The sequence below is a fragment of the Copidosoma floridanum genome, unplaced genomic scaffold, assembly GCF_036245765.1.
Source record: "Copidosoma floridanum isolate Cflo_tuat_1 unplaced genomic scaffold, Cflo_Japanese_pri ptg000004l, whole genome shotgun sequence".
Classification (NCBI taxonomy): Eukaryota; Metazoa; Arthropoda; class Insecta; order Hymenoptera; family Encyrtidae; genus Copidosoma; species Copidosoma floridanum.
In genome coordinates this window covers 30,778,783-30,804,249 of record NW_028321881.1, presented here as the reverse complement: position 1 = coordinate 30,804,249, position 25,467 = coordinate 30,778,783, and the positions used below count along the sequence as shown (strand labels likewise).

The 25,467-nt window shown below is 35.3% G+C and overlaps 1 protein-coding gene across 2 annotated transcripts in view; it reads right to left on the bottom strand.

Annotated features, from left to right (window-relative positions):
* LOC106643515 (tubulin epsilon chain) overlaps window positions 1-25,010 on the bottom strand; it is a 334,441-nt gene extending 309,431 nt beyond the window's left edge. Inside the window, exons 1-4 of one of the 2 annotated variants that reach the window (XM_089597608.1) lie at window positions 24,750-25,010; window positions 24,214-24,446; window positions 22,913-23,028; window positions 22,652-22,840 (exon numbers count right to left, since the gene is read on the bottom strand). In XM_089597608.1, the coding sequence (XP_089453734.1) occupies window positions 22,652-22,840; window positions 22,913-23,028; window positions 24,214-24,446; window positions 24,750-24,774 (563 nt within the window). In that variant the 5' untranslated portion in view covers window positions 24,775-25,010. The remainder of the gene's footprint in view (window positions 1-22,651; window positions 22,841-22,912; window positions 23,029-24,213; window positions 24,447-24,749) is intronic. The other variant, XM_089597611.1, reaches the window with a different exon arrangement.
* Between the last annotated feature and the right edge of the window lie 457 nt (window positions 25,011-25,467).

Genomic DNA, 25,467 nt, shown 5'->3' with positions numbered 1-25,467 from the left:
ATGTAACACCTATACCACTTGCGTCAATGCAACCACCACTACCACAACAACAGCAGCAGCAGATTTCATCACCACTGCCGTTGCCTGAAAGTCATGAGGTATGGTCTCAAGAAGACCCAAATATACTTATGATGCGAGTTCGAATGTCATTGAAAAAGGAAGAAATAAAACTTCTAGATAGAGAACGAAAAAAAATGATTCGTGAAAGAAAAAAAAAGATTGAAAAAATACAGAAGCAGCAGGCTTTGGCAAAAAAAAAAAAAGAAATGAAGGTGATTGAAAAAAAAAAGAAAATAAATGCAGATTTATTAAAGACTTTTACTCAAAAAGAAGAAAAAAAAATAAATAGACGAAAAAATTCAATACCACAAAAATGTATAAATTTTGAATGACATGTACTCTGATTTTGTAATCGAATAAAACTTACTTATAAAAAATACTTTTTTTTTATGTTTTCGTAGAAATTAGAACCTATAATTTTTAGTACATGGTTATCGAGATTTTTTTCAAAAACAGTGAATGATTAAAATTATTTAATACATGTTCAAAAAGTTGAACTTGTTATTTATAAATTCAAAGTCACCCCCCCCTCCCCCCCTTCCATGGGCTGATTTCTAAGGATATTTAGGGGTAGAAATCACCAAAGCAGCTCACTTTTGTGCTGTTGCTTGAGTAGTTAACTTCTTGCTAGCCATGGCTTCAGTTCAATATTTTAAAGATGTGGCTCACTGCATCTGGCAATCGTTTCAACAAACGATTAATAGCGAAGTCGATGCGAGTCACATTCAAAGACTAATAGACACATGTCTTACAACTATTAAGGATAGCGATATTTTTAGTTTAAGGAATAATTTGACAACATCGGAAAAACAAAAATTAATATCTGCAGCTGCATTATTAAAAACTGTTTTACAACTGCTTTATGATTATTTGGAGGTAACAGAGTCGAAAAAAATATTTATGAATGAACCTGTTGTTTTTGAATCAGATAGAGAACAAAAGCCCAAAGTTTTTGCATCTGAAAGTGGTCAAGAAGATGTGTCGGATTTAGACAAGACATTTAGAAATGAAAATATTGTATGTGTTCAAGGTGAAGGTGTAGCAACAGCTTCAAATGATGAAAATGATGTTGCAGTTAGTCTTGATGATGTTAACAGTGCATTTGAAAATCGTATTACGACAACTTTAATAGTTAATTTTAAACACTTGGATCTGAAAAAGTTTCTCAAAGATGCTGAACAAAAATTTATTCAACGAATCCGACGATCTCTTGAAAAACATACTGCATTAAAAGTAAATACCATATTGACTGCTGAATATGTCATAATTAAAGATAACATCAAGGACATTGATTTAAAATACTTTAATACAAAATCACAGCCCATTTACCAGACCACTGATATACAACAGTGGTTTGATATAAACGTACGACAGTTAATTGAGAAAAAAATGGATGATTTTCAAGATAAGGAATCTGGCTGGTCTCTACACTCGATTTTAAATTTGGTAGTTAATATTAATAAACTAAATCCTATGCAAGGTAGTTCCTTCATAGACTTACCAGACTACATAAAAAAAAAAATGCTTGTGTAAATGTAGTAAACAAAGACAACCAATGCTTTAAATGGGCTGTTTTATCAGCTCTTCATCCAGTAAGCAGAAATCCAAATCGTGTCTCTAACTATATTAAATATGAAAATGAGTTAAATTTTGATGGTATTGAGTTTCCAGTTATCCCGAAGAAAATCGTAAGGTTTGAGAATCAAAACAATATTTCAATCAATTTATATTTTAAAAAAAAAAAGGGTCATACATTTGATATTTTCCCTAATCATTTGACTGCAAATAAAAAAGAAAAACATGTGAATGTTTTACTTGTCGAAAACTTCTACACAGATATTGAAGAATATAACAATAATAAATGCGACTCCGTCGTAGAGTACAAATATCATTATGTGTGGATAAAAAATTTATCGCGTTTAATACGAAAACAGTTATCTGAGCATCAACATGCAGCAAATATGTGTGATCGTTGCTTTCACTATTTTTGGTCCAAGCAAAAGTTAGAAGCTCATGAAGTTGATTGCAAACATTTAAATAAGTATAAAATTACACTGCCTGATAGGGAAAAAAATGAGCATATACTTGAATTTAAAAATTTTACGTTCAAGAACCGTGTACCTTTTGTTGTATATGCAGACTTCGAATGTTTGTTGGTACCTGTTAATGATGTTCGCGTCTATCAAAGTCATAAAGCATATAGCATTGGTTGTTTTCTCAAATGTTGTTATGATGATAGAAAATCAGAATATAAAAGTTTTAGACAAAGTAAAGAAAATGATGATGAAACACCAGCTCAATGGTTTGTTAAGGATCTCCATTCTTTAGCAATAAAATTAGAACATTTGTACAAAAATCCTCTTAAAATGATCTACTTGACATCCGAAGAACAAATTAAATTTGACGAAGCCATTCTATGTCTTATTTGCAACCAACCTTTTAGTTCAAATGATATTAAAGTCAGAGATCACTGTCATCTTACTGGAAAGTAAGCATCATTTTATTAAACTTAAAAAAAAAAATTTTTTTTTTTTTTTTAATAATCATGATTAATTTGAGAAAATTTTTGTTAGATATCGTGGTCCAGCACACAATAAGTGTAATATTAATTATCAAGACTCAAGATCGATACCTGTAGTTTTCCATAACCTAAGTGGTTATGATTCGCATTTATTTATAAAAGAACTTGCAAAGTGCTTTCCAGGAAGAATTCAACTTTTACCGCAGACCAAAGAAAAATATATTTCGTTTACGAAGTATGTAGAGGGTACTGATATTAATCTACGATTTATTGATTCCTTTAAATTCATGGCTTCATCACTTGAAAAATTATCATCATATTTAAACGAATTTAAAATATTAGAAACAGTGTTCACAAATGATGATAAATATACCATAGACCAAATAAATTTATTAAAAAGGAAAGGCTTATTTCCTTATGATTATACTTCTTCTTTTAAAAAACTTGGTGAAAAGATGTTACCATCAAAACAAGATTTTTATAGCAGCTTATACGAAGCTCATATAACTGATGATGATTATGAACGTGCTAAAAACATCTGGAACACATTTAATATTCAAACACTTGGAGAATATTCAGATTTATACTTAAAGACTGACGTTCTGCTGCTTACTGAAGTTTTTGAAAATTTTCGGAACAATTGTCTTGAAGCCTATGGATTGGATCCCGCTCATTACTATACAACACCTGGCTTAACCTGGGATGCTATGTTGAAGTATACAAAGGTTAGACTTTTTTATAATTTTTTTTGTTAATTTAAAAAATTTTAAAAATATTATAATTGCAGGTAAAACTAGAATTGTTAACTGATATTGACATGGTTATGTTTATTGAGCGAGGCATTCGTGGAGGCATATCTCAATAACCTTAATATATATTACCTCTAAAACCTTATTCAGGTTTTAAATGGATTCAATATATAAGTTTCTTAGGTATTTTGAATGTTGCTGACGATGCTGAAATTGGTTACATACTCGAAGTAGACCTTGAATATCCTAAAATTCTTCACAATGCTCATAAAGATTTACCATTCTGTGCTAAGCATATGACGCCTCCAGGATCTAAACAAAATAAACTAATGACTACTTTGTATGACAAAAAGCGACATGTGATACACTATCGTGCACTTAAACAAGCTGTAAGTCATGGTCTTTGTATAAAAAAAATACATAGAACTCTACAGTTTAACCAAAATTCATGGCTAAAGAAATACGTTGACTTAAATAGTGAAAAGCGTCAAAATGCACAGACTGATTTTGAGAAAATGTTATATAAGTTATTTAATAATGCTGTTTATGGAAAGACTATGGAAAATGAACGCAAACGAATTGATGTTAAACTCATCAACAAGTGGGAGGGGCGATATGGCGCAGAGACGTACATCGCACGACCGAATTTCCACAGCTGTGACATATTTGATGAGCAGCTTGTAGCTATACAACTACTTCGTACAGATGTCTGTATAAAAAAACCAATGTATGTTGGGTTGAGTGTCTTAGATTTATCAAAAACACTTGTATACGAATTTCATTATGATTTTATGAAAAATAAAATAGGAGACCGATGCAAACTTTTGTACACAGACACTGATAGTCTTGTGTATGAAATAACAAATCAAAATATTTATAATATAATGTGTGAAAATATTGAGAAATTTGATACTTCAGACTATCATTTGAATAATGAGTTTCATTTGCCTCTGGTTAATAAAAAAATTGTTGGTTTAATGAAGGATGAATGTAATGGAAAAATCATGTTGGAATTTGTAGGACTACGAAGCAAAATGTACAGTGTAAAAATTCAAGATCAAAATCCATTAAAGAAGGCCAAAGGTGTTAAAAGTTCGGTTGTGAAGACTACAATAACTTTTGACGATTATATAACATGTTTGTGTGAAAACACTAGTATGACACGAGAGCAAAAAAATATAAGATCGCATCATCATCAGCTTTTTACTGAAAAACAGACAAAAATTGCGCTAAGTGCTCATGATGACAAACGATTTTTGCAACCTGGTTGTACAGATACCCTACCATGGGGTCATTACAGCATAGTGGGAGAAGAATCATCCAATAAGAGGGAAGGATCGATAGAGGGGGTAGCCAATCAGGTAGCAGAAGCTGCAAGGGCTTTTACTGTATTGGATCCCCCAAAAATAGACCGAACACTAGCAGATGAGCCTACAGTGGAGGGGTCAGTACCATATAAGGAGTCGTCTCGACCAGGCAAGCTCATTCTACACTCCAGCAGAGGTTTCAGTAAGGTTGAACTTAATCAACAGAAGCTGACATCACCTTCAAGTGAACCACCGAGTAAAAAATCTAAATACAGTCAAGGTGATATATTTTTTTTCATAGTAAATATTTGTGCATATTTACTCAGCATATGTTATGTATAAATATTTTATGCTAAGTTCCATGTTTTTTATTTTGTTAAAGATGGATCTTGCAGCACTCAACAAAATCGCTGACAGTGATTTTCTTCCTACGAAGAAACTTTTCAAATTGATACCTAATCAAAACTACATGGTGTCAAAACTGAGAAAAGTGTATACTAAATTTGGACCTAAGATAGTTGCAGAACTTGACGATGAATTTCAAATTTTTCTGCAGACGAAAATAAGCTCAGCTCTATTTAAAAACGAAGAATTTTATAATGAATTGTTGGAGGCTGTAAATAAATTTAAATTATTTATAGTGTACAACGGAAAACACATCATATTTTCTTATGCATAATGTAAAAAAGGTGAACAAATAAATTACAATTTTTTTCCAAAAATTTGAGTATTTATTTAAAATATTCTTACTACGTAATATTTTCAATTTTACTTGATACATATAAGAATCTTATAATTTTTTTAATTAACGTAATTTAAAAAAAAAAATCTTATTTATTCGTCCAACTATTGTGAGTACTGTCAAAACCCAACCATTTGACAAAAACTTGATTGCCACGTCTTCGAAGAACCTTCTCTATAAGGTATACATCAGGATGCTTTGTTTTCTGCAGTTCTTGCTCGTAGAAACCTCCAGAAATAGGTTGATCTAGGTAATCTTTGAGATGATACGTTGATGGATTTGTTGCTGCTACTCGTGTGATTGTAAATATTTCCGTGGACCAATTTGGTGTATACCCTTTTTCAAATGATTGTTTGGTTTTGCTCACTCGTACTTTATCACCAACTTTGAATTTAGGCTTGGACTGACTGTTATTTTCATAAATTTTTTTAAACTTCCTCATGACTTGAACCTCATTTTCAGCAACAACATCTTTTGGTTTTAAACCGATTGTTCGATGTTTTCTATTATTATAAAATTTTATTAATGTTTGTAACAAATTTAACCATTTATAGTTGCCTTGCAAACTAAATTTTTTCCACATCAAATTTTTTAAAGTACGATTAAATCGCTCACATATAGACGCTTTGAGATTGCTGTAAGTTGAGTATAAATTTATTTTATATTTTTGCATGAGATTTTGAAAGTTAGCATTGTAGAATTCTTTGCCACGATCAGTTTGCATGTTTATGGGCACTCGTCCTTTTTTCAATATCGAATGCATTGCTGCAGTTACTTCTTCACCAGTTTTTTTCTTGACAGGTACAGCCCATGCATACTTAGAGAAAACATCTATTACAGTAAGCATATACCGATAACCTTTGTTTTCACGAGCGTAAGGCTGCATCTCTACAAGGTCTGCTTGCCAAGTCTCGTCTAAGCCACGTATGTTGAATTTTCGGCGTGGATAGTTACGCCTGGCTGCCGTATGGAGTTCCTCAACGATTTGCTCCATGTATTAATTATCTAGGTTTAAGTTTTTTGAATCAGCTTGAATAAATGGGAATTTTTTTGCAAGTTGTACATAAAAATTCGAAAGCTATCTATCTCTTTTTCAAGTCTTTTAAGTACTTCAATCAAGTAAGCATAATTTACTGCATCTTGAGGATGTTTTGGTGTTCCAACATTGCACAGTCTTTAATTATCTAAGTCATACTGTCCATCTACGGTAAGTTTGTATCCAATACCGGGAGGACCTCGGCTACCACCTCCGGTCCTACCCAATTTTCGACCGAATACATCAACACTCATTTTGATACTGAAGCAATAATTACATACATCAATATATATATCCTCCCTCACGAAGCTCTTCGATAAGTGATATAATTTCATTGTCATGACTTGTATTTCCTGCCGACTTTTCAGCTATTAATAAGCGTGAACGGTCTACTAATTCATTAGGATCATCCCAGTGTATATAATCTACTTGTTGCATTATTTGAGAAGTTTTATAATGAGGTAGCAACGAGCCACCTTTTTTATGAACCAAAAGATCAAACATTGGAGCAATAATTTTATTAAACTTATTGCTATTATGGGTTCGTATAGATCCGTTTTTTTTAAACCCTTTTCTGTGAACATTTGAAATTTTTAATAATACGTAGTATTTTTCAAAATCCTCCTGTGTCAACAGAGATTCATTAGGATGCTTTTTAATGAGTAACTCCATTAATCCAGCACTCATTGGGTAATTTATATCGTTTATTTTGATTTGATTGTTTTCAAAGTCTATTCGCGAATCACCAAGCTTGTATACCTCATTTTCTTTTCGCACACCATACTTTAAATCTAATAAATCTTTTTGATTTTTATCAAGTATTTGTAAATAAAAATTATTTAATGAATTCTTACTGACTTGAACAGAATCAATAGATTGGTTTAGAATAGTATTATTTAAATCATCATCACTTTCACTAATGGCAGACTCAAATGTTGTATCACCTTCTCTGATTCTTTCTCTATGTTTTTGTTGACTCACTTTATCAACTTTATTATTTTCTTCAGCGTTTTTACTATAAAGATTATTGTAAGTAACAGGATTATTACTATTATTTTTTTTTTGTTTTTTTGTTTCGGCAACGATTTCCATTAGAGGGTCTGTAATTGGTTTGAAAGTTTCAGTAAGCACTTTTTCAGCCTCATTTTTCCCAAACTTCAACAGTCTGTACTTTTCTTTAACTGCCTCTCGCGCCTTCACTAACTGACGTAGAACGTCTTTCTCTTGTTGATACATGATGATGATGCTCCAATGTCTTGTAACAGACTGTAATGATTGTGCTAGGTATGCCCTAAATTTACAGCAAAATTATCAAAGCCTTTTCTATAGCGACCATTATTTATTTGTCTATCCTTATTTATAACAACGAATCCATGTTTATCGTCATTCTAGCAATTATAGCATAAATTTTTAAATTGAATGTATGACATGTCTGAGTTTACATGATCATCATACACATGCCTCAAGTTAACTTCATCTTGACGAAATAAAACTAAAAAGTTAACATTATCCCTTACAAGATGCTTTGGTACTTGAGCATATGACTGGCAAAGATAGAAGCAGTCCACATTTTTGTGTCTACCCATGCAGAAAAAAGCCTTTACATTATCTTGTTTTTCACAAGCTACATCATCAAAAATCATTATAGAATTTGGTAAAGCATCATCTGGGGAGACTACAGTTTCGTGTTCGCTGAAAGGTAAGTATTTCACACCCTCTATAGGCTCCAATAATTCTTTTAAAAACTTGTACTTAGGCTGTTGTAGTGACTTTGAATACATGTATACATTTTCAAACTTAAATCCGTTGGGATGCACGATTAAAGCTAATAAGCTATTAGTTTTACCACAATTAGATGGACCGCAAAATACCGCGCGTATACTGTCAGGGAGTAGTTCACCATGTCGGTTTGAACGTTTTTCTTGTTTTACAATAGCGTCAAAATTAGGAACTTGTAATTTTATGGATTGCTCTTTGAACTCCATGTCTATACTGTATGAATAATCAGTTATAACTAATCTTTTAATGAAAAAGTACAACGCTTATATAGTTTGTTTCTTTATTTAAAAATTCTTTATTTTTCAACAAATTTGTCTACTATAAATATATTATCTATTTTCTCGAACGCTTAGTCATGATCTAACCTCTGAATACTAATCATCGTCATGCATCGTAAGAGAGGGCATGGTCTTGTAAATAAAATCATAAATTCTTTACCAGTAGAACTTCATTTGCCAGGCTATCAGTACTGCGGTCCAGGTACTAAGCTTGCTAAGCGTCTTGCTAGAGGGGATCCTGGAGTACATCCGCTAGACGCGGCGTGCAAAGAGCATGATATAGCATACTCAAAAAATCGACAAGATTTAAAAGCTAGACACGAAGCAGATAAAATTTTAGCTGAGAAGGCTTGGCAAAGAGTAAAGGCTTTAGATTCAAGTATTGGTAAAAGAGCAGCAGCGGCCCTGGTGACCGGAGCTATGAAGGTTAAAAGTAAATTTGGTATGGGGTTGAAGCAGGAGAAAAAACAGAGTATTAACAAAAGGAAAAAAAGGATGGGTAGATCAAAGAAAAAACAATGTAGTGCTTCAAGTGCAGTTATTAAAGCGGCCTCCCAAGACATGAACGCTAAAAGCAAAAGTGCTCGAGATGTCATTAGTAGCGCTTTGAAAGGTGCTCGTAGTGCAGTTGAAAAATCGGGAGGTAAAAAGTATGTTACGATTCCACGCATCTTACGTCTTCCTACTCAAATTGGTGGAGCTTTACCTTTGATTCCGTTTGTTTGCTGGTTTGAGTGCAACTGGTGCTATAGCCAATGGAATAGCTGGAATTATGAAGAGCATTAATGCTGCTAAATCAGCCAAAAAGCAGCTAGCAGAAAGTCAGAGACATAATCAAACCATGGAAGCTATCGCCATTGGAAAAGGTCTTTATCTCAAACCGCATAAAACTGGATTAGGAGTCTATTTAAAGTCATACGCTGGAAAAGGTTTAAGGAAAAAAAAAAAAAAAACCTCAAAAAAAAAAAAGTTCAAAAAAATAAAATTACCAGATCGAGCTTTGACAAACATAGATTTGATGAAATTTTCTAAAATCTTAAAAATTCCCCATTTTCGCGGAGTATTCATGAGAAACAATTTACCTGCTGATGGTCCATGGTTTTGTGAAACAGCTATAATAAATCTTGATGATAAAAATCGACCTGGCACTCACTGGGTGGCTTATCAAAAACGTGGTAATAATGTTGTGTACTGTGACAGTTTTGGAGATCTGCAGCCACCGACTGACTTAATGTTGTATCTAAAAGTTAGTAAGGTGAAATATAATCATAAGCGATATCAAAAATTAAACTCCTACAACTGCGGTCATTTGTGCTTAAAGTTTCTGTTAAAACAAATATAACTTTCTTACATCGAGAGAAACCTCTTAGTTATGCTTTGACAACCATGAAAGAAACATTAACACTTAGCCTTTCTGGTACTTCTTCTATTTTAGAAGCACAGTATTTTCCACCGATTGAGTTGTCGCCAAAACACAGCTACGTTCTTGGCTTAGTAGAACTTTTGTCATTCAACTCGATCCCAAATATTGATGAAAATTGTAATAAATTTTATGTTGGCAATGAAGTTATTGTATTACCAACAGGCAGTTATGAGATCGAAGATATAAGGTCATTTTTGATTGAGGTATTACAACCTCGCAACATAACTCTCGATATTAAGCCAAACAATAATACGCTTCGAAGTATCATCAAGTGCAGTCATACTATTGATTTTAGACCTAAAGATTCTATAGGCCGCCTATTAGGTTTCACTCAGAGAGTTCTAAAAAATAATACCACTCATATTTCAGACTTACCTGTAGCTATTCTAAAGATAAACGCATTAAGAGTTGAATGCAACATCACGAGTGGAGCTTACATAAACAGCTACAAAGTACACACGATTCATGAATTTTTTCCTGCTGTACCACCTGGATATAAAATTATTGAAGTTCCTTCACAAATAATTTATTTACCGATTATTGGGCGCATCATTGATCATATACAACTACGCATTGTAGATCAGGATGGTGATTTAGTCAATTTTCGTGGAGAAATCATAACTATAAGATTGCACATAAAACCTTCTCCATAATGGGTATCGTTTATAATAATCAAACAAATCATATAGACAGCTCAATATGCACTCCAGCACTCAGTCAACAACGAGCTGTCAAAGCGTTGAGACGTCAGAGAAAAAAGTCCATCAAAGCATCGAGACATTCAAGAAAACGATTGACACGACAAAAACTAACTCATCAAAACATTCAGTTTATAAAAAGTCTCGGTCTAAAAATAAAAAGCCCTGGTGGAAATTAAATTGGATATTTTTTTGTTGTATACAAAATGGACGAGATTTTAAGTATTCAGTCTCCAGTCGCATTTGACGAATCTATTGCGCACTATGAGATTCATGCTCATCAGCCGTATGCATCATCAACATATGGCAACAGCGATGAAATTCGCATTTCAATTCAACATCAAGACTTGTGTCTTTTACCATCCAGAAGTTCTCTACATGTTTACGGAAGATTGGTCAAAGCAGATGAAAATACGGCAGTAACAAACACCACATTGATAAACAACGCCATCTGTCACTTATTTGAAGAAATAAGATATGAGATAAATGCTATAAAGGTAGATAAGTGCAAAAATGTTGGACTAACAACCCTGATGAAAAATTGGTTATCACTTTGTCCAGATTAAAATAAATCTGTGATAAATGCTGGTTGGCTTGGCGTTGGAGAAGAAGATGATAGTCTTACTAATAACAACGGCTACTTTGATATAATTCTTCCACTGAATATGATTTTAGGTTTTGCTGAAGACTATCGTAAGATAGTTGTTAATGTAAAACATGAGCTTATACTTACAAGATCAAGAAACGATTTGAATGCTGTGTTGCAAACTCCGCTTAATGCCAATGCTGCTGATCCTGCGGCCGCAGCAACTTGGGAAGACTTTAAAATAGTAATATTGAAGCTTGAGTGGCTTATGCCCTATGTGGTGATGTCAGATTCTCATAAAATTCGTTTATTAAATTATCTGCAAAAAGATAAGTTTATATCTATGAGTTTTCGAACTTGGGAATTATATGAGTATTCCCTGTTACCTAGCACATCAAAGCATATCTGGACGGTTAAGACATCCAATCAGTTGGAAAAGCCACGTTATGTTATTTTAGCCTTTCAAACTAACCGAAAAAATCAGAAAGATGTAAACGCTAGTATTTTTGACCACTGCAATATAAGAAATGTGAAACTCTATTTAAATTCACAATATTATCCATATGGTGATCTTAATCTCGATATTACGCGTAACCAGTATGCATTGCTATATAATATGTATGCTAATTTTCAAAATTCATATTATGGCAAAAATTGTACGCCTTCATTAGGCAAACATCACTTTCTCAATCGAATACCTTTAATCGTTCTCGATTGTTCCAAACAAAACGAGTCTTTAAAAAATGCTTTAGTAGATGTGAGGCTAGAATTTGAGTCGCATAACAATTTCCCTGCCAATACATCAGCTTATTGCTTAATTTTACACGATCGTATCGTTCAGTATAGTCCAATGAGTGGGGATGTCAAGAAACTCATGTAAAAGCTATATAAAGTCGATTCATGGGCTCTGCGAGCATTAGTTTATTCTCAGCCATCATGGATAAAGGCCGGAGCAACAGTTGGAGTAAAGAAGAAGCTGAAAATAAACGACGACAAGAAGAGTGGGAAAAATTTATCAAGAGAAACGAGAAGAAATGTGTGAAAATTGAAAAAACAAAATCTGTGGAAAAATCAAAAGATAAAGACTGTAGAATTGTTTGAAAAATTAATTTATTTAATCAATATGTCGCATAAACCGAGTACAAGCAATTTTACAACTAATGTTAAGTATTAAAAACTTTCAACTAAGGACGATGATAATGGTGATACAAAAAAAAATTCTTGGTTGAAAAACTTTGTTGATAAGTATTCATCCAACAAAGGGTCTTGTCCTAAAAGTGAAGGTTATGAAAAGATGAAAAAAAATTAAATTAAATATTATAATAGTGGAAAATGGAGTATTTTGTGGACGTGCAAGGTTTCAAGAAACCAGGTAATGATTATGTGCTCAAAGAATTGGCTATCCTTCCACTCAGTGCTACCGATGCAGAAGCACAAGTATTTCTTTTTAAAGCACCCTTTACTTGGCGAAAATTACCTCAAAAGTATAAACATAAAAATTTATACCTTGAACTTTACTATCATGGACTAACCTGGGACTCGGGAAAAATTGAGTACACGGAAATAGGAAATATTTTACGGGAGAATCTTGAAAATGCTACGAAGATATTTGTTATTGGAGATCTGAAAAAAAAGTGGCTTGAAAGATTTGGTTTTAAAGTCACCAATATGACAGACTATCCACCGTTTGAACTCCCAAGATTAGTTACTACTTGTGCTCATCACAACGGAGCCTACAGATCCATGTGTGCTCTTCATAATGTCAGGCGAATGAAAAAGTTTTACTTTAATATGGAATGGGTTGATGTTGATGACAATGACGATGACGATGATGAAGAGCTGTGAAAAATGTATTGTATTTCAAGAATAAGATGTTTAACAAATCATTTTGCGAGTCTAGTTTGTACATGTAATTATTTTTTTCAATTTTAAATAAACTCATTGATCAAAAATAAACAAGAAAATTTTTAACAATTATTTTCCTACCACTTCACATCCTACATTATCATGTAACGCGCTCGCTTACCTTAAAATGCATGTAACCATCACATGTGCAAGCTGCACAAGATTTTACACATTCAAGCAGCGCGCGCAAACCACCGCTGCAGACGCACATTGCAGTGCACCCAACTCGAGTAGCGCTACAGGCCAATAACCCAAAATAAACAATAAAAATGTTAAACAATTATTTTCCTACCCCTCAACGTCCTACATCATCGTGCAACGCACTCACTTACAAAAAAAAAAAAATACATATACCCAACGCGTGCACAAGATATTGAAACAGCGCGCGCAATCTCAAGCAGTGCTGTAGGCGAAAAATGCGCATCGCAGCGCACGCAAACTCAAGCCTGACAGACCCACGCGCCCATTGGCTGCAAGGGGAGTCCAACTCAACAGACCCACGCGCCCATTGGCTGCAAGGGGAGTCCAACTCATCGACGGAGAGGGGCTGCCGCGAGAAGGGGCACGCCGCGAGAGGGGGCCACCGCCATAAGGAGGGGCAGGCCGCGAGAGGGGGCCACCGCCATAAGGAGGGGAACACCGCGAGAGGGGCTATCGAGGGGAGGGGGGCTGTGCTGGAATCGCCATAGCTTATCTACTCTTAACATTCTCCCCGACCTTGCTGAACCGAAGGGGAAGCAACGAATTAAGAAACAGTCTAGGGTATCGAAGAAAATTAGATAAAGAAAAGGAAAAGAAAATACCGCACACTATGGTTAGAATTTTTAACCAATTTCAAAATAGCTCAAAACTCAAAATAAAGGAAACTAACAATTTTTCTTAAGCACTAACCGCAGTTTTACAAAAAGAAAAAACCATTAAAATAAGACTTACAAAATATGATAAGAGAGCGCTTTCTCTTTTACAAAGCTTAAACGTCGAGTGCTTCTAATGTAATGATTTCGGACCTAATAAAATCTCGGACTTGTTGAAGGGTGGGGGCAACAGTTGAATTACCCAAGAATCGCTGCCAATAACGTTTTGTGTTATTATCAAACCTATCGACTATCCAAGCAATGTATAAATCGGCAGAACCTAATTCTCTATTCAAATTAGCTAATGAATCGATTGGACTAATTATCTCCTTCTGAATACGCTTCAATTCAGAACAAGAGTCAAGCTTCATTTGTTTGCAAGAAAGAATAAGCGAAGTGTATGATTGGACGAGACGTCGCTGACTATCAAACGTGTTAACGAGGGTGTCCCAAGCATGCTGATACTGCTCTTCGGTAACAGGGATACCTTGAATTAAGCTAAGCGCTTCACCCGACAGATGCGCCTTCAGGATATGAAACTTGAGAATCGATGCGACATCTCTTCTTCTCGTTCATACGAGAGCCCTGAACAAGTCACGAAAGTGCTCCCATTCAGAGTTATTCCCAGAAAATTGTGGCAATATAATTTTTGGGAGCGAAGAGTTCTCCCCAGCAGAAGCTGTGGGAGCTGGAGAGGCTGGAGGAATTTGAAGACTTGGATCAGGTGGAAACAATCTAGTATATTCTAAAAAATCTCCCTTAACGTTAAAGTAAGCATCAATAGTAGCATTAAACAAATCCGAAGTAAAATAAACGTGCTTTTTGTCCAACCCATCCAACTTGAGAATATTCGAATGATCTACTTTGAAGTTAGAAAGATGAAATTCAACTGACTCTAAATACGAACAAGCTTTTCCTTTTGTCATATTAGCTTTACCAAGCTTCCTGAAAGTATCGAAAGCGTTGACAATTTTCTTGTGGCGCTTAAGTTGTTCGATGTAAAGAGCCTCCATATTTCTAACTTGAATTTGGGAATTCAATTAAGCTATAAAAGTAACTAATTTTTTTTTATAGCGAGATAATCAAACACAACTAATAATCTATAGCATATGACTTAAATCTAATACGACAACTATCGCGGGGTTAATGCGTAACTAATACTATAATCAACGCTATGAAGTAAACGCACGCACTAAGTAAACTAAGTTAAATCATACAAATCTATAAGGGAGTACGCGAGCTCGATGAACGCATAAACAATTCAAATCGCAAAAACGAACAAAATATCTATACAATAAACTAATAACAAGTATTTAAGAAATCGACTAGTTTATGTTTATTTTGGTACGAGTTGATTTCGCACAAACTCTCTATTTGTGACCTTGACTCGAATAATAATAATCGCAAGCTCCGCGAATAAGTAGATGATACAAACAGATTTCAATAACTGAGTTTCTATTCGTAACCTTGAACGGAAGGACTATGGTGTCTTACAGTAACAGCAGACACAGCGGGTGGCCAACAGCAGCAGGCGCGACGACAGCAGAAGATACCGAATTGACCTGCAACAGCAGCAGCAGACGCAGCGGGTGGCCTGCAACAGCAGGCGCGACGACAAGGAAGTCTGCAGTAGCAGACGCAGCGGATGGCCTGCAGCAGCAGGCTCGACGACAGCAGAGAGCTTGGTTTATATATAATAATGGCGCACAAGGCCGCAGGCTATAAAGTGAGCCACGCACTGAGTCCACGTCTGTCAAGCACACGCGAATGCTTTACAAACTAAGTAGCTAAAGAGAGCAACGCGCAATACTATAAACAATAAACTACGAACCAACATTGACTAGGTAATGTATTATAGAAGCGAGAGAGATGCAACCAGCGCTCGGCTCCACAGGGGCAAAAGCGGTTTGTAAACAAGTTGAATAAGCGCGACACACTATAGTGAACGCGAGAGACGCTAAGCGCACGAGCCACACTACGCGCACGAACTACTAGTATAAGAGTGAGAGAGACGAGACGATGAGTCGCCGCGTTGTAAAGGCAGGCCGGCGAACATGCCTCGTGGCCAAGTCAAAATGGCCGCCTAGCGATCACGATGCGAGAAAGATGTCGAGAAGGCCCGTTTTCTAATGCTATCAGCTCCCTCCCGCCGCCACAGATCCGGCTCGAAGGACCAAATGTTGCGGATTGACTTGTGTGTCAATTAAGTGGACTGTATAATTTAAATTGTAGCCGAACTTGTAGCGAAAGGAGAGAGGAAGATGGAAGTTGCAGGTGCGCAGCACATGGAAGGAACTTCTCGTAATAAAAAAACACTACACTTTTAACTATTAAAGAACTATATTATAATAAAGAAAAGAGGAAAACATTAATAATGAATTTAACAAAGAAATGAAAAGTTAATGCGGAGTCCCATCCTACGGGTACTTTACAAAGTCAAATTAACTTCAAGCGTTTTAACTATAAGCGGTTTAACTATTAGTGTTTTAACTATAAGCGGTTCAACTATGAGCAGTGTAACTATTAGCGTTTTAACTATAAGCGGTTGAACTATAAGCATTGTGACTACTTGAGCGGACAGACGTGGACTAGCGGCTCGGCGCTACACAAAGGGCCGGAATAGTCGCACGCACACACGCATACATACTCTCTCTCACTCGTACAGTAGTCAGCAGACAACTGTACAACGCCGGGTTGGCAAGAGCCTTCGAGAATTTTCTCGAATCCTTAACATGTTTTTTTAAATTATCAATTATAATCTCGAATCCTTAAAGTGTTTTTTTTTAATTATCAATTATAATCTTTTGATATACGTGTACAGCTAGGGTATCATGGGATAGATTATCTGATATTATTGCCAAATTCTTGTGCTTTAACTTATCTTTTCGGTAATAAAATATGCTGGTGAAAATTGTGGCCTGGTTATTGTTCCAGTGAAACAGTTGCGCTGAATTTTGAACTACGAACGCATGATTTTTCGCAAAATCAAAGCTGATTGTAAACTCGTCATCAACTAAATTATTTTTCAAATTCTTGATGAATTCAGATTATTTCTTCGAAAAAAAATCATGTGTTTTCAACTTCATTAATTTGTCTCTTAATAAATCCAAGTGTTTATAAATTCTCCATTAATTTGAAGTTATTGTGCATCGGTCAGTTTGAGTCCATGTTAAATAATTCACCTCAAAAACATCTTCAGCTTCTAAGCTCTCCAGCAACATTGATCTAACTCTCGTACAATTTGGACAATCTCAACAGTTTCCTAAAAAACAGTTTAAGAAGAATCGCGACTCACAATTAGATTCGATCAGACAGTCTCCGTAAGTTTTAAGGGGGGATACTGTATGTTTTTTTAACTCTCCTAACTTTAGTGCATCCAACATGAGTTTAACGTTCTCATGGTGCACGCACACACAAACATTGTGAGTACCACTACTGCCTGCTAAAATACAATGCGGTGGTCTTAGTTGAACAAACTTCGTAAGGCGTACTTCGATATTTTTATTTGCTTCTTTAAATAAAATAAATAACTCGTTCAAGTTGCCAAGTAAAAGTCTTTTTTAAACTCTTATTTGATCACCGTTATCTTGCTTCAATAAAATGCAATGTTTTACACCTGACATTAGAAAACTTACGTTATCTTGTTCGTTAAAATTTTTAATAAGATTTTCACTATCGGCTGAAAATACCTTACCCTTTTTTTTATCAGTTGACGATGAAATTCCATATTTTGCAACTAACTCCAAGGCTTTTCTAGCGTTTCTTTCGGTGCATCCAAATTCTTCCATCAGATCGCGTTGATTCCAAAATTTTGGAATCAAGTGTGAGCAGTGTAACTCTTTCCTTCTAATCATTCGACAATGCAAACTTATCTTTGATTTGCTCTAACACTACGATACCTACTGTAAGGTATTTATCGTCGTAGCGTTTTTCCTTATTTTTGAGTTTAAATCCGAAATTTAGTACTGTAAGCATATCATAGCCTTATCTTTAACGAATGGAAGTTTTTCTTTTAACGATTGCGGAAATTTCACTAAACTGTTGTTAACGCGATGATTTTCTTTATTTAAAGGATTACAGCAGACAACCATCTTAAATACTGATTGTAAGAAGTGAAATACAACAATCAAATAGCTGGCATTCAAGAATGCGTTACCATAGCTCTGCTTCAGCTCACTATAATAATAATAATAATAATAATAATAATAATAATAATAATAATAATAATAATAATACGAATCATAGGCGAATCACTTTCTAAATAGAAGGAATTAAAAAAGAAGTGCAACTTACGGCAGAAAATAAAAATGTCCTGATAATTATAATCAAAGAGTATCAAAACAATACAAAGACAAAACTTTTCTTATATAGTATTTAGGTTATGCGTACTTGTTTACACTCGGAATGAATAAAAATAATGCCACGTGGTGTGTGGCGGTGTTAAGAACGGCAGCAGACGCGAATCAGCCGCCCGTGCCACGCCGTGACTCACACCTATACGTTCATCGGTTCAATTGATAAAAATATCAAAAAACCCCCTTTTTTATTGACTATACGTTAGTAAAATCGTCTTATCTTTCGATCTTGATGGTCAAAAAATTCTTAAAATCGCACATCATGAGATTTAATGCATTTTTACCAACATTTGCATTTTTATACCTTATAAAGTGCAAATTTGTGATAACTGATATCACGATCAGAAAGCTGAGAGAAAAGTGCATGGGGATAGATGCTTTTGTGATTTTTAAAACATTTTCCTCCAGCTTAAACGACGAAATGAAAAAATCGTCTTTTAGGCTTACGCGGCCTGTATGCGATGGTGCTGAGGCAGTTGAGAAAATTCTCCCCATTAATGTATTCCATAGAAGTTAAAAAAAAAAGGTTTGCCACATGCTCACATTGTAGTAACGCTTCATCCAAACAACAAATTGCACACTCCTGAAAACGTAGATCAATATATTTTTGCTAAAATACCAACGCATGACGAAATTTAAAAAAATCTTGTGATTAAACATATCCTACATAATTTTCACATTGCGAAAAGTCCTCGTTTCAAACAAAAAACTCAGATGTTTGTAAGAAAGGCTTTCCAAAACATTTTCATAATAATATAGTAGGATAGAATCAGCAAAAAAGCATGGTTGATTTAAAAAAATTGCTATTACCGCGAAATAAACCATGGTAGTACTTATTTGGTTTCTGAACAATTCGAAAAAGTTTAAGACTCCAAATTATGTCGGCTAACAGTCAAAAAAAAAGGTATATGTGGTCAAAAATGGTATTTCATAACTAGTAAAAAACTGGAGAGTCGGGAAATACAGTTGTATTGGTAAAAAAATGCGCAATTTTAAGAAGAAGAAAACGAGCTCCAGTGGAATAAAATTTGCTCAGCCATTTTTTCGCAATTTTCCAAAAAGTGCTCTTTAAGACCGTTTTTTAAATATCTATAACTCACGTTCAATTATATATTAAACCTTTCAAATTGAATTCAAGGTAGATCTTGTGTCCCTTAACATCCACACTAAGTTTCAAGAAAATTGGTAATCAAAGATAAGGAGATTGGTTTGTGATGCTTGCCCGTTGCAAACTGTCACGTTGACTCAAGTTTTTTTTCCCTTCATAGCTGTTAGGTTCGCCCAGCGCAAACATTGGAGAGGATCGATGATTCCTGCTTGAATGCTAAGAGTCAAGAGGGTAATATAGGGTCGTCGGTCACCGTGGTTCCAAGCCTTCCGAAGAACAACTCCGATCGTGGCAACTGCCAGTAAATGACTGACTTGGTTTCATAGTGGCCGTTTTTAGTTAACATAGTTTTTCAGTCGACATACATTTTTAGTCGTAAAAATTTATTTGTTGGCAAGGTAGTTTAAACTTAGGTGGCCCTTAAAAGAACCGACGAGATTGATGGTTAAGTAGGAAACGTACATACTTATAATGGGCCTAAAAAGGGCCAGTAGTGAAACTTGCAGCTATTCCTTATTATTACTCCTGATGATGAAGAGCTGGTTGCGGGTAGCTTGACTCTTACCCTCGAAGTCTTTATGTACGGAGACTGTGATTGAGAAAGGTATACCACTGACCAAAGAATATCTGGTCTTCGGGTCGTTCCTCGGATAACCAACCGCTCATCGTTAGTTGGGAAAATGTGGGTATGCCGTTGGGGACACGACCACTGAGAAGGAAGCTGTTGTAGCTGCGCGTGCTCCTCAGAGCTGTCTTTCCTGGCTGACATTTGTAGCCAAAAATTCTCTGACGGCACCTAACGGGACAAGTCTCCTGAGATTCCGTCGGAGACGTAATCGATTTGCATAATTTTTCATTATTGGCACTCGTCAATCCTGGAGGTTCAGGGCGGAAGTAGACCTAGGTCACTTGCCCATTGGAGAAGAGTATCGTTGGTACCCGGGATACACAGCTGCACGACTATCATCGACATTCTCGATGCGGCTCGATGAACTGCCGGTAGCCGGCTACGGAAATTTTCGAGACGATCCGGCCTCTACTTATTTAATTCTGTTGCAGGTAGCCTCGATTTTATGTCGACGCCATCTAGTGGATTCTACTAAACTCAAGTGAAAGGCTGGCGTATTTTTGGAAAACTTTGAGCTTATTTATTGCTATTGTTATTAAATTTTTTAAGATAAAAACTATACCGAAACTATCCAGAAAGTGTCAAGAATTGGTATGCCAAATTCCAGCAAAATCGGTTCTGTAGTTTATGCAGTTAGCGATTATAACGGTTTAAACGACTGAGCCTTGTATAAGTAAGATAAAATAATAACGCACGCACCAATCGTAACCCAATTCGGAGCATTTACTGATTTTTTAAATTATTGATAATTAATTAAATAATAACACAAGCACTAATTATCACACAACTTGGGGCGCTTACTGGTAACTTGAATTATTAAAATTTAATAGAATAATGCAAGCGCCCTAGGTCATGTGGGGATTGGAGCTTGCATTATTCTATTCATCATAAATTATCAAAGCTACCAATAAGCGCCCAGGGTTGTGTGGGGAGAGGCGCTGACGTTATTACTTTATTAATTATAAATAGTCAAAGTAACTAGTAAGCACCCTGAGTTTTGCGGGGATAGGCGCTTGCGTTATTATTTTATTTAATTAATAATTAAAGCAGCCAATTAATCCCCCTGGTTGTGTGGTGTTGTGCGCTTGCATCATTATATTTATTGTATCAATAATTTAAGCCTTTAGTAAGTGTACTGGATTGTATGGGGATAGATGCTTGCGTTATCATTTTATTCATTACAAATTTACTAAGCGATTAGTAAGCACCTTGGGTTGTGTGGGGATAGGCGCTTGCGTTATGATTTTATTTATCAAAAATCAAGTCAGCAACCAGTAAGCACCCCAGGTTGTGTGAGGATTAGCGTTGGCGTTGTTAATTAATAAATTTTAGTATTCATTTTAACTCGTGAGACTGCTCATGGGTGCGTTGGGTTATTGGGTTAAATAGCTAGGGATTAATTTATTAAGTTATTTCGCATCAAATTTTGTCCAGTTATCTGAGGTTTTGCGTCTTGCTCCATACAGTCAATCTGAATTTTCCGCAAGTTTGCCAGTCACATTTGGGGAGAACCACTGGCTTCCTCTCTCCTTCTATTAAGCTTTTGCATTTTTCTCTCTAGGATCTTTAGCTATCCATATGTTGGTCCAAGTAATAAAAATGCAAAATCCTATCCACCTAACCCAACACTGGGTACGTAGTAGCATAATTATATATGGTGGTGTTGGCAAACTCTGAGACGCTCCGTTTATGATCTGCTGGCTATTTTTGCCCTCTGTAACCGCAGCCTTAACATTGGTCTTGTCGCATTTACGCAAAAGGGCTAATTATCTATGATTTTTTTTTGTTATTTTTATAGTCATATAAAAAAACACCGATTATTAGAAGCTTGGGTAGCGAGGCTTACGTAGAAAGAGAGAGAAGACGAGGGCAGTGAGTAGACTGCTCGTTCTTATGTACGGCGCTTAAGCACGAGTAGAAAGAGACACAACATCAAACGTGGGTATCTGTCTCTCTCGCACATTGACAAAGGTAGGGGTCAGTAAACTAAGTCCGGTTTATGCAACCTCCCCACCGTTGGCAACGTGCGAGAGAGACAGATGTACATGTACGACGTTATGTGTCTTTCCACTTGTGCCTCAGCGTCGTGAATAAGAACTGTAATTCTTGTATGTCTATAAAGGTGACCATGACAATTTTTGCGACATTGTTTTTTATTGACCCATGCTGGGTAAAACTGCAGTTTACGACTCCTTACAAGAAGTAAGCTTCAGAACTTGCAGTGCTAATAATCTAATACTAATGTTAATAACAAATCGAATGAAAACTCCCCCTTCACCTGTAGAATTTTTTTTCTTGTTTGACCATGGTTCACCCACAGTATTAGTTTGGTAATGGCTCACTTAACAGCTGTGTTGAATACAGACAAATCCTATTAAGTACCGACAGGAGAATTACCGTCCGCATACTTACATTCAAATTTACCGCCTCAATAATTAAGAATTTCCTGCGCTGTCACGTTGGCAGCATTGCGATTTATGCAGTAAACTTCACGTAAGGAGTCGTAAAGTACACATTCGCCAAATTATTTTTGCTTTGATGCTGCCGTTATGAACACAAAACAAAGAGAACATACGCATATCTCAGTATGATATTAAATTTTTAGCTTAATATAATTTGTACCTGTCAACATGAGGATAAAAATCATCCAAAAGCTTTAAGACTGCAGTTCCTAAGCCAGAACCAGTGCCTCCACCTAGGGAATGAATCAACAAGAATCCATGCAGGCAGTCACATTTTTCCACACTTAGTCTTATAGCCTCCTCTAATTGACTATTATAAGCTGCACCATGAGTATGATAACCTACTGCCCTGTAAAGTCACAAACTGTAAAGTCAAAGTCAAGAGAAATATTCGCAACAACAGTACATAAAATATAAAAACCAATTATTTCCAGATCCTAGATAATTAGTAACTGTGCATGTTTGATCAAACAAATTGCGAAATGGACCTTGTTTGATTCTCCCAACTACACTATCTTCCATATCAACTAATATGGCCTAGAAAGTTAATTTCTTTCTTACTACATGCATAAGGAATTGTTGTAATGAACTATCAGTACGGGGTAGAAGTGTACCCTGCTGATTGATATTTTGTAATCACATATGTAATTCCTTCTGTACTTACACTTGTAAAGTCACTTGGTATTCTACTTGGAATTCCACATGGGGTTTTGGATTGGAAACTCCAAGTGTCATTCCAAGTGGAATTACAAATGACCACTAAAGGTACATTTTTTCCTTTTTTAAAATAGTTAAAATTGAAATTTCAAGCGGTTTAATGGCCTTGAATCATGATATCATCCATATAGTAACACCAAAGCAGAGGGGTTCAAGTCATTTCAAGAAAATTTGAACGAAAAATAAGAAAATCTATTTTTTCGAAATTTCAGAACAAATACTTGAACCCCTCTTATTTGGTGTAACTATATGGATAACACCTAATATGGCCATTATACTGCTTGAAATTTCAATTTTAACTATTTTAAAAAAGGAAAAAATGTATCTTCAGTGGTCATTTGTAATTCCACTTGGAATGACTCTTGGAGTTTCCAATCCAAAATCCCATGTGGAATTCCAAGTGGAATTCTAAGTAGAATTCCAAGTGACTTTACAAGTGTAAATACAGATGAAACTACATATGTGATTACAAAATATCAATCAGTAGGGTAGTTTACGACTCCTTACGAGAAGTTAGCTTCAGAACTTGCAGTGCTACCAATCTAATATAGCGCGGAAAATTTAAAATCACTAATGCGGTAAATTTTAATGTTAATAACAAATCGAAAGAAAACTCCTCCACCTGTGAAATTTTTTTTTGTTCGACCATGGTTCTCTCCCAGCAATAGTTTGGTAATGGCTCTCTCGCGAGCTTCACTCGCTTGAGGGCTGTGTTAAAAATAAACAAATCCTATCAAGTACCGACAGAAGAATTACCGACCGCATATTTACAATCAAATTTACCGCCTTAATAATTTAGAACTTCCTGCGTTGTCATGTTGGCAGCATTGCGAGTTCTGCAGTAAACTTCTTGTAAGGAGTCGTTAAGTACACATCCACCTAGTACGATTTCAATAATATGGTATCCACATTGACTGTGACATTTTACATGTAACATAATTGTATACAACAAAATTATAAATAAAAATTTATTTTTGAAATATTGACGGAAAATGACCCACAAACCCTTGCTTTAACTGCAGAAGCCTCCAAGTCTGACAAATTAGTATAATTGTTATAATCCACATAATCTGGCAAGTAAAAAAAACTGTTGAAAGCTTCATAAAACTTTTCATATTTCTTTTTACTGTTTTTGTGAAACGTAAGTAAGTTAATTGCACTCTCTGGGGTCTGTATTCCATACTCATGTAAAATAAGTGTCCATAGAGCAGAGCCAATCTGATTTCCACATTGACCTACTAAGAAATTGTTACAATGTAGATTAATCATTGGGAGTTCTGCCTGTGTAAAATGCAAAAATTTTAAAACAAAAAATTGTTTTCAGTGACTTATAATATATAGTCGTTTCTAGTGAGTATGTTATGATCAAACACACCCTCATTATTTAACACTGCCAAGAGCAGTTTGCAACAAATTAAAAATATATTTAATTTTACTTTTAAAAAACTTCAGATCATTAACAATTGTGGTTTTGATTTATTTAATATTTCATTAAAATAATTATCAATAATAATATAGAAAAAAATGGTACCAGTAAATACCTTGGATCGTTATAAATTGGCTCATTTCTTTGGCAGACCAGACAATACGCAGTTCTCTGTATCAGTACAGCTGCTTATGGCTTATGGCTTTTGTATATTTGATTCTGATTCCACTCTGTTTCGGTGCTTTGTTCTCCCTGTTCAGTTGTGCCCCAGCCATTTGAAAAAGCGCCACTTAAATGAAAAATAACCATAGACATATAAAGAACAGACCGCTTATTCAATTAGCAGCTGAAGTGAAGCTGTGAGGCTTGCGTAGCTAAAGAGGGAAGACGAGGTCAGTGGCAGTCCTGACTTAAAATGACCACCAGTCACCAGACGGCCGTAGCTGAACCATAGAGATATTATAAATAGAGGGGGCAAGCTCAGGGCTCAGGGGCTGCCTGTAAGTGAAAGCATACGCTCGATAGAAAGAGAAATAAAACAAAAGGGTCTACTTTCTCTCTCGCACCTCCTCTCCGATTAGCTAGTAAGACTCCCCCTACGTTCTCTATTCAGAGGACTTAGCAGATAACACAGCAACGTGCCTAACCTTTTTACAATCAAACAAAAATAAAATATAATTAATATTTCAGTTATATTTAAGTTAAAATTAGCTAATGATTAGTTTAAAAATAAGCTCATATAACTCAAACTTCCACCTAAGCTATCAATATTAACATAAGCTCATAGGGGGGTAAATGATTAAATGTAACCTTTGAACACTACCTTTTAGTGT